Raw genomic sequence first — 18,636 nt, 5'->3', positions numbered from 1 at the left:
TAGATAGATAGATAGATAGATAGATAGATAGATAGATAGATATGGATAGATATGGATAGATATGGATAGATATAGATATCTATAGGAACATGGTGGCTCAGTGGCTATGGCGCTGAGCTTGTCGATCAGAAAGGCTGGCTGTTTGGCAGTTCGAATCCCCAGCGCCACGTAATGGAGTGAGCTCCCGTGACTTGTCCCAGCTTCTGCCAACCTAGCAGTTCGAAAGCAGGTAAAAATGCAAGTAGAAAAATAGGAACCACCTTTGGTGGGAAGGGAACAGCGTTCCGTGTGCCTTTGGGCATTGAGTCATGCTGGCCACATGACCACGGAGACATCTTCGGACAGTGCTGGCTCTTCGGCTATGAAACGGAGATGAGCACCGCCCCCTAGAGACGGGAACGACTGGCATGTATGTGCGAGGGGAAAGTTTTACCTTTGCCTAATATAACAAAATAAGAACGTGGTTTTGATTCTATGTTTACACAACGGTGATTGGGTTAGCTTTCTTTTGGCTGATGAAATTGGGGGAGGCGCCCACCCTACCATCATCATCCTCTCTTCCAGGGGTCTGCACCTCAGCGATCAAGGTGGCCGCCGCCCGGCTACCATCTCCGAAAAGCCTGATGGGGACGCCCAGCCAGATCCTCGCCCAGTTCCCCAAACAGCAGCTGACGTCCGCTTCTCCGGCCGCCCCGCCTCCCCCCCAGGCGCCCCCAGTACCCCAGCAGTCCCCTCTGACCCCCCACATTAAGCCCACCATCCAGATCAAGCAAGAATCAGGTATTGTACAACGGGGGTTGTATCGTCCCGACGATGGGGGGTGGTGGTGGAGGATAGATGGAGGGTAGTCCTCGACTTACGGCCACACTGGAGCCCCAAACGTCCGTCGCTAAGCCAAGTTAAAGTGAGCTTTGTCCCGTTTTACGACCTTCCCTTCTGCAACTTGGTAAAGGAGTCGCTGCAGTGGTGAAGTTAGGAATGGGGTGTGTGTGTATGAAGCGAATCTGGCTCCCCCCCCCCCCCAATTGGCTTCGCTTGTTGGAAGGTCGCAAAAGGGGAATCGTGTGACTCCTCCTCTTCCCCCCCCCCCGTTTCCTGGGACACTGCAACCGTCGTCAGTACATGCCAGTGGCCAAAGAGTCTGGATTTTGGTCCTCTGGGGATGCTGCAATGGTCGTAAGTGTTCAAAAAGGTCAGTTTTTCAGTCCCTTGGCAGCTTTGAATGTCCACTGAACAAAGGGTTGTAAGTCGAGGACTTCTCTGTACTTCAATAATCTCTGAATGTTAATGTTTTGTCAACCTGCTCTAGAATCCCGGCTGTGTCCTTAATTTTCTCTAATTTTCTGTCCTCTCTCCCTCCCTCCTTCCTTTCATTCTTCCATCCTTCTTTCTTCCCATCCTCCCTCCCCCCATCCTCCCTCCCCTTCCTTCCTTCCTTCCTTCCTTCCTTCCTTCCTCCCTCCCTCCCTCTCCCCTCTTTCCTTCCATCCTTCCTTCTTTCTTTCCTCCTTCCCCCTTCATTTCTTCCTTCCTCCCTCTTCCCCCTTCCTCTTCTCCATACTCTCTTCCCTCTCTCCCTTTCCCTTCCTTCTTTCCTCCCTCCCCTCCTCCCCTTCCTCCCTCCCTTCCTCTCTCCTTTCTTCTTCCTTCCTTCCTTCCTTCCTTCCCTTTCTCTTCTCTATACTCTCTTCCCTCCCCTCCTTCCCTTCCTCTCTCCCTTTCTTCCCCTCTCCTTTCCTCTTCTTTCCTTCCTCCCCTTCCTCTTTTCCATACTCTCTGCCCTCCCCTCCCTCTCTCCCTTCCTTCTTTCCTCCCTTCCCTTTTTCCCCTCCCCTCTTTTCTTCATACTCTCTTCCCTTCCCTCCTCTCTTTTCCTTCCCCTCTCCTTTCTTCTTCCTTCCTTCCTTCCTTCCTTCCCACCTTCCTTCCTTCTTTCCTTCCTCCCCTTCCTCTTCTCCATACTCTCTTCCCTCTCTCCCTTTCCCTTCCTTCCTTCTTTCCTCCCTTCCTCCCCTCCCTCTCTTCTTCATACTCTCTTCCCTCCCCTCCTTCCCTTCCCTCTCTCCTTTCCTTCCCCTCTCCTTCCTTCTTCCTTCCTTCCCCCCTCCCTCCCTATATTTGCCCTGCCACCCCGTTTCAACGTCTCCTCCCCAGGTGTCAAAATCATCACCCAGCAGGTGCAGCCGAGCAAAATCCTTCCCAAGCCTGTCACGGCGACACTGCCCAGCAGTAGCAACTCTCCCATCATGGTGGTGAGCAGCAATGGGACCATCATGACCACCAAGCTGGTCACGGCTCCCGCTGGTGAGTCCACCTCTCCATCCCAGCCAGTTTCCATGCCGGGCGGAAGAAGTGGGAGGTGGTCTCTTCCACTGGGGGGGCAGCAGGGCTCTTAGTGACAGCCTGCCAACTCACGAACTGATCTTCACGGGGCACGGGAACTGATCTTCACGGGATCGACTTCTATCTCTTTATTTAAAAAAAAAACAGGCCAGTTTGCAACCCCATTACATATAGTCCTTGACTTATGGCCACAATTGGGACCACAACTTCCATTGCTAAGAAAGGTGGTTGTTAAGTGAGCTACGTCTAGCCGTCTTTCGTGCCTAAGGCGGGACTAGAACTCACCATCTCCTGATGACCGGCCCAAAGTCACCCAACCAGCTTTCAAACCTAAGGCGGGACTAGAACTCACTGAATCCTGATGATTGGCCCAAGTCATCCAGCATCCGTCCCACCATGTGTAAGGCGGGACTAGAACTTATCGTCTCCTGGTGATTGGCCGAAAGTCACCCAGTCAGCTTTCATGCCTAAGGCGGGATTAATACTTACTCCGTTGTGGTGATTGGCCCAAAGTCACCCAGATGGCTTTCGTGCCTAAGGCGGGACTAGAAGTCACTGTCTCCTGGTGATTGGCCCAAAATCACCCAACTGGCTTTCGTGCCTAAGGCGGGACTAGAACTCACCATCTCCTGGTGATTGGCCCAAAGTAACCCAACTGGCTTTCGTGCCTAAGGCGGGACTAGAACTCACTGTCTCCTGGTGATTGGCCCAAAGTCACCCAGCTGGCTTCCATGCCTAAGGCAGGACTAGAACTCACTGTCTCCTGGTGATTGGCCCAAAGTCACCCAACTGGCTTTTGTGCCTAAGGCGGGACTAGAAGTCACCGTCTCCTGGTGATTGGCCCAAAGTCACCCAACTGGCTTTCGTGCCTAAGGCGGGACTAGAACTCACTGTCTCCTGGTGATTGGCCCAAAGTCACCCACCTGGCTTTCATGCCTAAGGCAGGACTAGAACTCACCCATCTCCCAGTATCTAGAGTGGTGCTTTAACCACTGGACCAAACTGGACAATTATGAAAGTTCTCTTCTGCAGCCCACATTGACGAAGGACCTACCATAGTTGGGACTTTGGCTTACTGAGGAATTCTGGGAGTTGAAGTCCACAAGTCTTAACAGTTGCCAAGTCGTGAATCCCCTGGGCTACCTGAATTGCTTAGCTTGGAAAGAAAACACAATCCTCCAGGATTGGGCGGCCAATAAATCCATTAAATAATAATAATAATAATAATTTGCAATTTTTAGCCACTCCCTTCTCCTCCTCTTCCCACATGTCACGCAAATCAAACCATAAACGGATATCTTACTCTGTTCCCTCCCCCCTTTTTTCCCCCCCGTCTTAAAACAGGGACTCAAGCGACTTACACCCGTCCGACTGTGAGCCCTTCTATAGGGGCACGGGTGACGGGCACGCCTGGCGCAGCCACCTACGTGAAAACCACTAGCGGTAGCATCATCACGGTCGTCCCGAAATCGCTCGCCACGCTGGGAGGCAAGATCATCAGCAGCAACCTTGTTTCTGGTAAGTAGGCACATGCCACTTTTAATTGGAAACCAAATCAGGGGGAGAAAAAAACCCCCTGAGATTTAGAGAGATGTAGATTCCTGCACCCAAATAATCTGCTGAAAGATTATTTGCCTCAATCGTCACTGAAAGATTTTAAAAGATTTCTGGTTGAGTTTATACCTTGTGATCAAAATGGTTCTTTTTTTTAACCTGAGACAAATTAGTAACAACGTTAGCATGAATTTTGGATTCCTTGTGAAATACATAGTGAAAAACAATTAGCACTAATTTTGGGGGGGGATGGCCAGAAAGTGTTTGATAATGTAAATTGCCAATTTATGTTGCAACAATTAAAATGGATGGACTTTGGTCAATAGCAATAGCAATAGCAGTTAGACTTATATACCGCTTCATAGGGCTTTCAGCCCTCTCTAAGCGGTTTACAGAGTCAGCATATCGCCCCCACAGTCTGGGTCCTCATTTCACCCACCTCGGAAGGATGGAAGGCTGAGTCAACCCTGAGCCGGTGAGATTTGAACCGCTGAACTGTTGAACTAGCAGTCAGCTGAAGTGGCCTGCAGTACTGCACCCTAACCACTGCGCCACCTCGGAAGAATTTATAAATACGATGAAGGCAGAAAATTTTAATATAAAAAAAGGAACAAGACAAGGCTGTCCACTATCTCCATTACTATCCATATTAACACTAGAAGTCCTAACTAGAAGTATTTGACAAGATCCACAGGCCACTTTTAATTGAAAACCAATCAGGAAAAAAGAAACCCTGAAATTTAGAGATTATTTTGCTGCAAGTTTCCTCTTTCAGCCATAATAGACCCCAAAGGAAGGTAGTAGAAACCACTGAGTGCTGTAGTGATGGAGGACTAGAAATGGGACGAAGGAATAGAAAGGGGGACTCATCAAATTTGCAGGCGACACTAAGCTGGCAGGAATTGCCAACACCCCAGAAGACACACTCGGGATCCAAAAAGATCTTGACAGACTTGAACAACGGGCCCTATCCAACCAAATGTAGATAAAAATAAGGTTTTACATTTAGGCAAGGAAATATGATGCCTTGGGAAAGCCACACTTGGAATCCTGCATTCAGTTTTGGTCACCACGATGTAGAAAAGATGTGGAGACTCTGGAAAGAGTGCAGAGAAGAGCAACAAAGAGAATTAGGGGACTGGAGACTAAAACATATGAGGAACAGTTGCAGGAATTTTGGGTATGTCTAGTTTAATGAAAGTTACTACCGACTTGTCCGAACCGGTAGAAACTAATCAAGGAGAGAAGCAACTTAGAATGGAGGAGAAATTTCCTGACAGTGAGTACAATTAGCCAGTGGAACAGAAGTTGCCTCCAGAAGTTGTGAATGCCCCAACACTGGAAGTCTTTAAGAAGATGCTGGATAGCCATTTGTCTGAAACGGTATAGGGTTTCCTGCCTAGGCAGGGGGTTGGACTAGAAGACCTCCAAGGTCCCTTCCAACTCTGCTATTGTATTGTATTGTATTATAAGGACTAGGGGAGACATGATAGTAATCTTCCGATATCTCAGGGATTGCCACAAAGAAGAGGGAGTCAAGCTATTCTCCAAGGCACCTGAGGGTAGAACAAGAAGCAATGGGTGGAAACTAATCAAGGAGAGAAGCAACTTAGAACTGAGGAGAAATTTCTTGATATTTAGAACAATTAACCAGTGGAACAGCTTGCCTCCAGAAGTTGTGGGTGCTTCATCACTGGAGGTTTTCAAGAAGAGATTGGACAGTCACCTGGCTGAAATGGGATAGGGTCTCCTGTTTGAGCAGGGGGTTGGACTAGAAGACCTCCAAGGTCCCTTCCAACTCTGCTATTGTATTTTTAAAAAAATATATACAGTATATAACAGAAGTGAGTATACCCTTCTCACATTTTGTAAATATTTAAGTATATCTTTTCACTTGATAACCCTGAAGAAATGACACTTGGCATAAATGTAAAGTAGTGAGTAGCAATAGCAATAGCAGTTAGACTTATATACCGCTTCATAGGGCTTTCAGCCCTCTCTAAGCGGTTTACAGAGTCAGCATATTGCCCCCAACAACAATCCGGGTCCTCATTTTACCCACCTCGGAAGGATGGAAGGCTGAGTCAACCTTGAGCCGGTGAGATTTGAACAGCCGAACTGCAGAACTGCAGTCAGCTGAAGTAGCCTGCAGTGCTGCATTTAACCACTGCGCCACCTCGGCTCTCTTACACAGCTTGAATAACAGTGTCAATGTGCTGTCCCCTCAAAATAAGGCAACAGGCAGCCATTAATGTCTTAAACTGCGGGCAACAAAAGTGAGTACACCCCTAAGTGATAATGTTCGAAAGAGATACTTAAATATTTACAAAACACTCCTGTGATATACTGTAGGTACAGGCTAGGTGACACTTGGCTTAATGTGGGTAACTGTGAAAGGGATTTTGGAATCCTAGTGGACAACCATTTAAATAGGAGCCAGCCGTGTGCAGCAGCTGCCAAAAAAGCCAACACAGTTCTAGGCTGCATCAACAGAGGGAGAGAATCAAGATCACGTGAAGCGTTAATATCACTTTATAAGGCCTTGGAAAGGCCACACTTGGAATACGGCATCCAGTTCTGGTCGCCACGATGTAGAAAAGATGTGGAGACTCTAGAACAGAGGTGTCAAACACACAACGTCATTGAGGGCTGTTGTATTTGACCTTGGGGGGTGGGGGAAGCATAGCCAGGGTGGGCGTGGCCAGCTCGACATCTGTTTTCGGCCGCGACAGCCTCCATCCTTCCGCCAGCGAAAACGGAGCTTGATGTTGCAAGGCGTGCCAGATGTTTTAACAGGAACTTCCCACCCTAAGTTCCTGAGCAAATGACACTTGTCTGTAAATCAACCTATTTTATTTTCATTTTTCTTTAAGGTAACTCCTTGATGAAGACGTATTTTCAGCAAAAAGGTACCCAGCGATGCGCTAGTTAGTGGGAAAAGGGGAAAAAAAGAGGAAGGGGAGAAGGAAGGAGAAAGGGAAGAGAACAGAAAGGGAGGGAAGGAAAGAACGGGGAGAAGGAGGAAAGAAGAGAATGCAAAAGCGAGAAGGGAAGGAAGGAAGGGGAGAAGGAGGAAGGGGAAATGAGAGAGGAAGACGAGGAAGGAGAAGGAGAAAGGAAAGAAAAAAATAGCAATAGCTCTTAGACTTATATACCGCTTCACAGTGCTTTATAGCCCTCTCTTAAGAGTCAGCCTCTTGCCCCCAACCATCGGTCCTCATTTTACCCACCTCGGAAGGACCGAAGGCTGAGTTAACCTTGAGCCGGTCAGGATCGAACTCCTGGCGGTGGGCAGAATCAGCCTGCAATACTGCACTCTAACCACTGCACCACCAGGGCTCCTACGCAGCCACGTTTTCTGGGGCGAAATCAAAGGGGTCTTTAGGCAGTTTGCATCCCTCCCTTGCCCTCAATGGGGAAGGGGTTCTGGGGTCTCATTGATGATTTCCTCATCTCCACATTAAAGTTTAGTCAGGGTTCTCACATGTGATTGCCCCGCTACAGGTGGTCCTCGACTTACGACCATTCTTTAAGGGATCCTTCGAAGTTACAATAGCACTGAACAAAGTGACTTGCAGCCAGTTTTCATACTTAACGACCGTTGCAGGGCACCCCCCCACGGTCAGGTGATCCAAATTCAGATAATTGATTATTTACTCGCCTTTACAAAGGCCGCAGTGTCCCCAGGTCACCTGATTCCCTTGGGTGACCTTCGCTGAACAGCCTTGTCACTAACTCAACCGCCTCTGTGGATTCGCTTAACTGTGACAAGACAGGTTGTAAAAAAACAGGGTGAAATTCACTCCACTACCATCTGTCGTAGTTCCATGTAATTCTCCCAACTACTTCGCTTGTATACGTGCGTGTGTGTGTGTGTGTGTGTGTGGTGTGTGTGAGAGAGAGAGAGAGAGAGAGAGAGAGGTATAGATACGTAGATGGATGGATGGATGGATGGATAGATATGGATAGATATAGATATGGATAGATATAGATATGGATAGATGATGGATGGATGGATAGATGGATAGATAGATATGGATAGATATGGATAGATATAGATATGGTAGATAGATAGATAGATAGATAGATAGATAGATAGATAGATAGATAGATAGATATGGATAGATATAGATATGGATAGATGATAGATGGATGGATAGATAGATATGAATAGATAGATATGGATAGATATGGATAGATATAGATATAGATATGGATAGATATAGATATGGATAGATATAGATATGGATAGATGATGGATGGATGGATGGATGGATGGATAGATGGATAGATAGATATGGATAGATATAGATAGATAGATAGATAGATAGATAGATAGATAGATAGATAGATAGATAGATAGATATGGATAGATATAGATATTAATTATGGATAGATATAGATATGGATAGATATAGATATGGATAGATATAGGTATGGATAGATGATAGATGGATGGATGATAGATAGATATGAATAGATAGATATGGATAGATATGGATAGATATAGATATGGATAGATGATGGATGGATGGATGGATAGATGGATAGATAGATATGGATAGATATGGATATGGATGGATAGATAGATAGATAGATAGATAGATAGATAGATAGATAGATAGATAGATAGAGATAGATAGATAGATAGATATGGATAGATATGGATAGATATAGATATGGATAGATGATAGATGGATGGATAGATAGATATGAATAGATAGATATGGATAGTTATAGATATAGATATGGATAGATATAGATATAGATATGGATAGATATAGATAGATAGATAGATAGATAGATAGATAGATAGATAGATAGATAGATAGATAGATAGGGATGGATAGATAGATAGATAGATGATAGATAGATAGATAGATAGATAGATAGATAGATAGATAGATAGATAGATAGATAAGAGTATAGGAACACGGTGGCTCAGTGGCTAAGGCGCTGAGCTTATCGATCAGAAGGGCTGGCTGTTTGGCAGTTCGAATCCCTAGCGCCGCGCAATGGAGTGAGCTCCCGTGACTTGTCCCAGCTTCTGCCAACCTAGCAGTTCAAAAGCACGTAAAAAACGCAAGTAGAAAAATAGGAACCACCTTTGGTGGGAAGGGAAAAGTGTTCTGTGCGCCTTTGGTGTTTAGTCCTGCCAGCCACATGACCATGGAGACGTCTTCGGAGAGCGCTGGCTCTTCTGCTTTGAAAGGGAGATGAGCACTGCCCCCTAGAGTCGGAAACGTCTAGCACATATGTGCGAAGGGAACCTTTAGCTTTACCTAGTTTGCTTAGTGATGGAAATTTGGGGATCCCATTATGGTCGTAAGTCGAGGACTCTCTGTAATGTGCAAGGGGATGAAGCCGTGAGGCATGGCTCCTCCTTCACATCCGTCACCTTTGCTGTTTTCCTTCCTCTCAAGGAACGACCACCAAGATCACCACTATCCCGGTGACGTCGAAGCCCAACGTCATTGTCGTGCAGAAAACTGCGGGAAAAGGCACCACCATCCAAGGACTTCCCGGGAAAAACGTGGTCACGACGTTGCTGAATGCGGGGGTAAGTCCACATCTGCCCGAGAACAGCAACCCCAACATCTGGTGGGCCCCTAAAAAGGACCTTGTGTGTTCAGGGGGTCTTAATTAGCCTTGTTTAAGGTTCTAGAAAGGAACACGGTGGCTCAGTGGCTAAGACACTGAGCTTGTCGATAGAAATGTCGGCAGTTCGGCGGTTGGAATCCCTAGCGCCGCGTAACGGAGTGAGCTCCCGTGACTTGTCCCAGCTTCTGCCAACCTAGCAGTTCGAAAGCAGGTAAAAAATGCCAGTAGACAAATAGGAACCACCTTTGGTGGGAAGGGAACAGCGTTCCATGCGCCTTCGAAGGCGTTGAGTCATGCCGGCCACATGACCACGGAGACGTCTTCGGACAGCGCTGGCTTTTCAGCTTTGAAACACAAATGAACACCGCCCCCTAGAGTTGGGAACGAGTAGCACAGATGTCCGAGGGGAACCTTTAGGGTTCTAGAGCAAGGGGTTTCAATTTTTTTTTCAAGCTACAGAATCTGCTTTTTAATTTTCAGCATTTCTGATCCAGAGGCAAAACTTTTACAGGTCTTTGACGTATGATTACAATTGGAATCAGAATTCCGATTGCTAGGCGAGGCTGCTGTTAATAGCAATAGCAGTTAGACTTATCTACTGCTTCATAGTACTGTTACAGCCGTCTCTAAGCGCTTTTCAGAGTCAGCATGTTGCCCCCAACAATCTGGGTCCTCATTTTACAGACCATTTTACAAACGGACGGGAGGGAGGGAGGGAGGGAGGAAGGGCAATAGGACTTAGACTTATATACCGCTTCACAGTGTTTGGAAGGAAGGAAGGGCAATAGGACTTAGACTTATATACCGCTTCACAGTGTTTGGAAGGAAGGAAGGGAGGGAGGGAGGGAGGGAGGAAGGAAGGAAGGGAGGAAGGGGAATAGCACTTAGACTTATATACCGCTTCACAGTGTTAGGAAGGGAGGAAGGGCAATAGGACTTAGACTTATATACCGCTTCACAGTGTTTGGAAGGAAGGAAGGGAGGGAGGGAGGAAGGAAGGAAGGAAGGAAGGGCAATAGTACTTAGACTTATATACCGCTTCACAGTGTTTTACAGGAAGGAAGGAAAGAAGGAAAGGCAATAGCACTTAGACTTATATGCCGCTTCACATTGCTTCTATAGCCTTCTGAGCAGTTTACAGAGTCAGCCTCTTGCCCCCAACTATCTGGGTCCTCATTTTATAAACGGGAGGGAGGAGGGAGGAACGTAGGAAGGAAGGAAGGGCAGTAGCACTTAGACTTATATACCGCTTCACAGTGTCTTACAGGAAGGAAGGAAGGAAGGAAGGAAGGAAGGAAGGAAGGAAGGAAGGAAGGAGAAGGAAGGAAGGAAGGAAGGAAGGAAGGGCAATAGACTTATATACCGCTTCACATTGCTTTTATAGCCCTCTGAATGGTTTACAGAGTTAGCCTCTTGCCCCCAACCATCTGGGTCCTCATTTTACTGACCTCAGAAGGATGAAAGATTGTTAAGTCAAGGACTCCCTATACTGGTAGAGAAGTAGCTGTATACCCTACCGGGTGTATTTAGTTTAAATCAAGTCGATTTAAATCACAATTTAAATCTCGATTTAAATCACTAGTAAAAAGGCTTGATTGAAATCAACTCGATTTAAACCATAATTTTTAAAGAGCAGCTGTTATCTCCATCCCGCAGCGGCTTCTCCTACGACCCGCTGTTGACTCCCAATATTGCGGAATCTACAGCCTCTCATGCTACGTAACTAAGCTCCATTTCATGCTGAATAAACTACATTATGAATGTATCTTCAGTAGAAAACTATCTTTAAGATACAGTTTTACTTCCAAAGCATTTTATTAAATGCTTTATTAAGGGAAGAAGGAGGGAGGGAGGGAGGGAGGGAGGAAGGAAGGGAGGAGGGAGGGAGGAAGGGAGGAAGGGAGGAAGGAAGGAAATAAAATAAATTTTATTTATTAAAATAAATGTGATAGAAATATAAAAAATCCCATTTTAATTTTAAAAAAGCATTCTAAATTTGAAAAAAAAACCTTGTTTTTTTAATATACATATATTTAAAATCATCAATTTTTATCCACCCTGATTCCCTAACCCTGGAAGTTTGCAGACCAAAATCCCGTAGGACATTAAATTGTTGTTCCTGTGGTTTTCAGGAGAGAAAACGATTCAAGGCGTCCCAGCTGGTGCCAAACCAGCTATCATCACTGCCACCCGGCCCATTACGAAAATGATCGTCACGCAGCCGAAAGGGATTGGCTCCGGCGTCCAGCCAGCAACCAAAATTATCCCCACCAAAATTGTATACGGACAGCAAGGGAAAACTCAGGTAAGCCTCTTTTCTTTTTCTTTTAAAGTCTTTGGATGAGCAAAGAATCAACCTCAAAGGTGGGTCCTTAATTTTCCCAAGAGGTTGCATGAGAAATATGAAGAACGACATTCTGTCATATGTGGTGGACGTGCCCCATCACAAGGAAGTACTGGTGCAAAATTCGGAAATGGTTGGAAGAAATCACTGAGTGAAAAATAGAACTCAAACCAGAAGCAATCTTATTAGGAACTACTAGGCCAAAAAAAATGGATAAACCATCTCAATACATAATCATACACACACTCACTGCAGCCAGGATTGCTTTCGCACAAAACTGGGGGGGGGGGGGGGAATCAACATACCCTCAGATGAAACTATAATCAGGAAAATACTCGAATGGCGCAGAAATGGATAAAATGACAATAGAACTAAAATAAAGAGAAGAATCGGACTTCTTTTTTGTTTTTAGATTTTTATTAATAAACATGTAAAATACACACACAAATGAGCCATAGGTGGCGCAGTGGTTAGAGTGCAGCACTGCAGGCTACTTCAGCTGACTGCAGTTCTGCAGTTCGCTGTTCAAATCTCACCGGCTCAAGGTTGACTCAGCCTTCCATCCTTCCGAGGTGGATAAAATGAGGACCCGAATTGTTGGGGGCGATATGCTGACTCTGTAAACCGCTTAGAGAGGCTGAAAGCCCTATGAAGCGGTATATAAGTCTAACTGCTATCACACACAGACACCCTAATTAGACGTACACCACATTTATATAATACAGTGCGAACAGGAACTTCCTGTTTTTTATCTTAGCAATCATCAATCGATATCGCTCACATTATATTATTTCCCCTTTATCGTATTTCATTTAGGTTTCACCATTCTTAACCCTCTTATTTTACTCATAACTATTATTTTTGAGTGTTGTTATATTCTTTCATTGCTTTTTGTTTCTTTCCTCCATCCACCTATACCATTTATCCCATGTCTGGTAGAATTCTGATTCTTCCTTTCCCTGTATTTCTTTCGTTAATTTATCCATTTCGGCACAGTCCAGAATCGGACTTCTATAAAGTATGGAATAAAATGTATAAGTGGCTAGAAGTCAGAAGCCAAAACAGAAAATAGAGAATATAAATATATGGCGATACAAATAATGAATATTATTATAAGTGTTAATAGTACATTTGCTACATTATAGGACAAGGTTAAAGCAATAGGAAGGCAATGCAGAAGGGAGAAATATAAAAGCTAAGCAGGAAAGCCGATTTAGAAAGCTGTAAAATTACTGTATGTTGTTATGTATGTTGTGTTTTGTTCCCCTTGTTATGTCTTCTTTATTGTTTATAAAGATTAAAACATTCAATAAAAATTATTTTAAAAAAAGAAAAAGAAATATCAAGAACGGTTGCAGGATTTGGGCTAGGCCAGTCTAGAGAAAAAAAGGACTAGGGGGGAGGAACACCAGAGCAATATTCCGGTATTTGAGGGGTTCCCCAAAAAAGTTTAACTGTTTAACTGTTTATTAAATTTATAGGCCGCCCAAATCCCGAAGGACTCCGGGCGGCTTACGGAAACAGAAATTAAGAGAAATTAAAAACAGATAAAAAACACGACAAATTTAAAAAGACACAACATGCACCCAATCTAAACGGGGCTGGACCTCAATCCAGAGGTCAACAGCCCCAGGCCTTAATAGCTTTCCGGAAGGCCATGAGAGTGGGTAGGGCCCGGATCTCTGGGGGTAGCTCATTCCATAGGGCCGGAGCGGCAACAGAGAAGGCCCTACTCCGAGGCGTCGCCAGCCGGCATTGTCCAGCTGATGGCACCTGGAGAAGGCCCATCCTGAGCGATCTTATTGGTCTTAGGGAGGTGTGCGGCAGAAGACGGTCTCGAAGATATCCGGGTCCTAAGCCATGTAGGGCTTTAAAGGTGATAACCAGCACCTTGAATCGTGCTCGGGAGACCAATAGGAAGCCAGTGCAGCTCGCGGAGGATAGGTGTAACATAGGTACACCTAGGTACACCCAGTATCGCTCGCACGGCTGCGTTCTGGACTAATTGCAGTCTCCGAACACTTTTCAGGGGCAGCCCCATGTAGAGCGCATTACAGTAATCCAGTCTTGAGGTGACGAGGGCGTGAGTGACTGTTTGCAGTGCCTCCCGGTCCAAATAGGGCCGCAACTGGTGCACCAGGCGAACCTGGGCAAAGGCCCCCCTGGTCACAGCCGACAGGGAGGAGTGGGGGGGGTCAAGCCCACAGAGGTTGTGGGAGCTTCATCCCTGGAAGCTTTCAAGGAGAGACGGGACTGCCATCGGTCAGAAAGGATGGCGAACCTATGGCAGAGTTGGCACGCAGAGCCCTCTCCGCTGGCAAACGAGTGGTCGCCCCAGCTCAGCTCCACCGCGCATGCGTCCGCCGCGCCTCCTGCTGGCTAGCTGATTTTTGGGTCTATGCCGCACATGCCCCTGCGGCCTGTTTTTGCTCCCAGGAGGATGCATGGAGTCCTACTAGGCCCAAAAGAGGGCATGATGCCCTTCCCATGGCCTGTTTTTGTTCCCAGGGGGATGCAGGGAGGCCTGCTAGGCCCAAAACGGGGCATGGGGGACACTGCAGGCCCCCCTGCGGCCTGTTTTTGCTCCCAGGAGGATGCAGCGAGGCATACTAGGCCCAAAATGAGGCAAGATGCCCTTCCATGGCCTGCTTTTGCTCCCAGGAGGCTGCAGGGAGGCCTACTAGGCCCAAAACAGGCCGTGGGGGACAGTGCAGGGCCCCCTGCGGCCTGTTTTGCTCCAGGAGGCTGCAGGGAGGCCTACTAGGCCCAAAACAGGGAATAAGGGAGGGGGTATCCTTTCCATGGCCTGTTTTTGCTCCCAGGAGGCTGCAGGGAGGCCTACTAGGCCAAAAACAGGGAATAAGGGAGGGGGTACCCTTTCATGGCCTGCTTTTGCTCCCAGGAGGCTGCAGGGAGGCCTACTAGGCCCAAAACAGGAATAAGGGAGGGGGTATCCTTTCATGGCCTGCTTTTGCTCCCAGGAGGCTGCAGGGAGGCCTACTAGGCCCAAAACGGGGAATAAGGGGGGGGGGGGGGGGCGGTACCCTTTCATGGCCTGCTTTTGCTCCCAGGAGGCTGCAGGGAGGCCTACTAGTAGCCCAAAACAGGGAATAAGGGAGGGGGTACCCTTTCATGGCCTGCTTTTGCTCCCAGGAGGCTGCACGGAGACCTACTAGGCCCAAAATGGGGAATAAGGGAGGAGGGGTACCATTTCATGGCCTGCTTTTGCTCCCAGGAGGCTGCAGGAGGCCTACTAGGCCCAAAATGGGGAAAAGGAGGGGGTACCCTTCCATGGCCTGCTTTTGCTCCCAGGAGGCTGCAGGGAGGCCTACTAGGCCAAAAACGGGGGGGGGAGGGGTTGCACGTGCATGGGTGGGGGAGCATAGAGGTGTTGCACATGCATGCATAGGGGGCTGGGCGCATGGGGGCGGCATGCTCGCATTGCATTATGGCTTTGGGAAAGACGTCCGGTGGGTTGTGACCCGTCAAGGCAGAACACTTTGCTTCCCTCGTAGGTCCTCATCAAACCCAAGCCAGTGACCTTCCAGGCCACGGTGGTCAGCGAGCAGGCGAGGCAGCTGGTGACGGAGACCCTCCAACAGGCCTCCCGCGTGGTGGAGACCAGCAACGCTTTCCTGCCAGAGGTGAAGGAAGAGCCCCTGGTGTACACCGACAGCAGTTCCTCCTCGGTGGAGTCCATCCAAAGTTCCCAAGGTGAACAGGGCAGAGGTTTGACTTAGGGAATCTATTGGGGGTTGATATTTGTTGGAGAACTCCTTTTTAAGGTTCCCTCGGAGCATTTTTCTCAGTCTCCCCAGGGAGAGAAAGTCCTAGTCCGCGTCTCTCCAAGCTTGGCCCCTTTTCAGGCTTGTGGACTTCAACTCCCAGAATTCTCATGGTCAGCTGGGAATTCTGGGAGTTAAAGTCCACGAGTCTCAAAAGTGGCCAAGCTTGGAGAGACCCAAGCTCTAGCTCAGGGGGTCAAACTCGATTTCACTGAGGGCTGCATCAGGGTTGTGTTTGACCTTGAGGGGGGGGGGAGGGGAGGCTGGCTAGCTCAATAGAATAGGAATAGAATAGAAATAATGGAATGGAATATGGAATGAAATGGAATATGGAATGGAGTATGGAATGGAATAGAATTGAATAATGGAATGGAATATAGAATGGAATGGAATGGAGTATGGAATGGAATGGAATATGGAATTGAATTGAATAATGGAATGGAATGAATAATGAATGGAATATGGAATGGAATGGAATATGGAATGGAATTGAATTGAATAATGGAATGGAATGGAATATGGAATATGGAATGGAATAATGGAATGGAATATGGAATGGAATAATAGAATGTAGGATGGAATGGAATGGAATATGGAATGGAATTGAATAATGGAATGGAATTGAATAATGGAATGGAATATGGAATATGGAATGGAGTATGGAATGGAATTGAATAATGGAATGGAATATGGAATGGAATGGAATATAGAATGTAGGATGGAATGGAATATGGAATGGAATATGGAATGGAATGGAATATGGAATGGAATGGAATATGGAATGGAATTGAATAATGGAATGGAATTGAATAATGGAATGGAATTGAATAATGGAATGGAATATGGAATATGGAATGGAATATGGAACAGAATAATGGAAATGAAATGGAATAGAATAACGGGGATAGAATAGAATAGAATCAGAATAGAATCAAAACAGAACATGCATGCTGGACTAGCATCCTAGTTAACAAGTTAGTTTTGGCTTCCTCCCACATCCGATATGTCAACATGAAGCATGGCCAGCCGCAGCAGAAGAACACGGCTGTAGAGACTCTGTAAATGAGGTTCTTGTGAAGAAAGAGGTCAACTTAGGTGATCCATCTCTTTCTTGGTCTCAGATTCCCAGCCCGTGGTCCATGTCATCGCTTCCCGGAGCCAGGATTGGTCGGAACATGAAATCTCCGTGGATTCCAGTCCCACCATCATCTACCAAGATGTCTCTGGCGAAGCTCAGTCGGCAACGGTCGACCATTAAAGCCTTGTTGGAGCTCCAGCAGACGACTGGTGAATATCTGCAAAAAAACCTCACTTTTTCCCCCAGTTGCCTCAAGGAAACTCTTTTGGAATTTGTCTTTTCTGTGTTATTTCTAAGAGCCAAAGGTTATCAGTTGGCCCTGGTTGGATTCGCGATGCCACTTTTAGCAATAGCAATAGCAGTAGACTTATATACCGCTTCATAGGCCTTTCAGGCCTCTCTAAGCGGTTTACAGAGAGTCAGCATATTGCCCCCCAACAATCTGGGTCCTCATTTTACCCACCTCGGAAGGATGGAAGGCTGAGTCAACCCTGAGCCGGTGAGATTTGAACCGCTGAACTGCTGATCTAGCAGTAGCCTGCAGTGCTGCATTTAACCACTGTGCTACCTTGGCACTTGCCATTATTTTCTTGTTAGGATTGCAGGCGAGCCAGTGAGCTTCAGTGTTTCACTCTAGAAGGTTGGGCAGATGCCTTCAAGTTAACCAGTTGCATGGAAACTAATGATATGGCCAGTGGAGCTGGCGGCAGACTCGGACAGTGAGGAGGTTGGGAGGAAGATGGGCCAGTCCTGGAGTCTGGGGAAGGCTCCGATGAGGGCTCTGTGTCGGAGGCAGAGAGGAAGCCAGGGCTGTATATCAGTTATCAGCTGCCTTCGGAGTCAGACATCAGTGAGGCAGATGAACAGCTGGAGCCTGTTCCCAGTGTGCGCAAGCGCAGAGTTGCCAGACGAAGGGAACAGCTAAAGAACAGGGGCCGACTGGGGAGGAAGGCCACAGGTGGATGGTGAATGGCCCCTCCCAGAGGAAATAAAAGAGGAGCGACAGGGGAGTGGAGTTTGCAGGAGACAATTAGTTCATTCCTTGCATTCTTGCAGCGTCTAAAAGTTACTGGCCTGGCCACTCTCCAAACCTGATAAAGGTCATTAAGTGTGAACTATCTTGAAAGCCTTTGGGAGAGGAAAGACTTTACTGGAGAGGAATTCACTGTCAATTAAATAAAAGGGGTTGATCGGGACGAGGACTCGGCTTCGTGCTGCTGGGGAAGCCCAGGTCAGAACAACTAATGGCAGGACGAGGAGATTTCTCCAACTCTCCACTTTTGAGTAACCTAGAAGCATTGAGTTGGCCACTAGAAACCCAAGACTGAATTCAGAGGAGCTTCAACAGCGCTAGTCTTATATTCCCAGTGCCGCAAACCTATCAGGGAATCGTCCGATGGATTTTCTGAACTGAACTGTCCAGTTGGATGTTAGGGTTCCATGTAGCACCCCCAACACAGGCTGAGTTGCCAATTTTTTTGGCAACTGATTTGGGTTCTGCGCATGCACAGAAGTGTCCGGGCGGGCGGGCGGAGCCTCCACCGCTGCTACTACCAGTTCGCCCAATCCAGGCCAAACCGGGAGCAACCCACCTCTACCCCAACAAAAGAAGACTCTGCGGCTCCAAGTCCCTGCCCAGCACCCACATGTCCGTCACATGGCTCAATCAGGCACCGTCCCAACCGGAGATGCCTCCCAGTCACGCCACTCCAAGTGCAGGTGTCCTTGACTCTTTGAGAAAGGAATTGTCAACTCATAAAGTGAGGAAAGGGGGGAGGCGCATTCCACACATACCTTCAGCTTAGAGTTTGCTCTCCGATTACTACAGCAGGCTTGTGAGGCGTGCACCTCGTTGGAGAATGTGATTTGTGACACAGACTGAGGAGAGGGAAGAAACAGAGGCAAAACTCAGCCATAATTAAAATAAGGTC

At 47.1% G+C, this 18,636-nt stretch overlaps 1 protein-coding gene across 1 annotated transcript in view; it reads left to right on the top strand.

Moving 5' to 3' along the window:
• EMSY (EMSY transcriptional repressor, BRCA2 interacting) overlaps positions 1-18,636 on the top strand; it is a 65,313-nt gene that overhangs the window by 29,962 nt on the left and 16,715 nt on the right. Inside the window, 9 exon segments of the mRNA XM_087720982.1 lie at positions 565-780; positions 2,155-2,304; positions 3,688-3,861; positions 6,771-6,806; positions 9,321-9,457; positions 11,600-11,803; positions 15,358-15,556; positions 16,749-16,873; positions 16,875-16,914. Of these exon segments, the coding sequence (XP_087577108.1) occupies positions 565-780; positions 2,155-2,304; positions 3,688-3,861; positions 6,771-6,806; positions 9,321-9,457; positions 11,600-11,803; positions 15,358-15,556; positions 16,749-16,873; positions 16,875-16,914 (1,281 nt within the window).

This window comes from Thamnophis sirtalis, unplaced genomic scaffold (assembly GCF_051295495.1).
Source record: "Thamnophis sirtalis isolate CommonGarterSnake01/CBP01778 unplaced genomic scaffold, rThaSir2_p1.2 scaffold_8, whole genome shotgun sequence".
Taxonomy (NCBI): Eukaryota; Metazoa; Chordata; class Lepidosauria; order Squamata; family Natricidae; genus Thamnophis; species Thamnophis sirtalis.
Note: the sequence above shows the minus strand (reverse complement) of the source record. Positions and strands in the feature narration are given on the sequence as shown.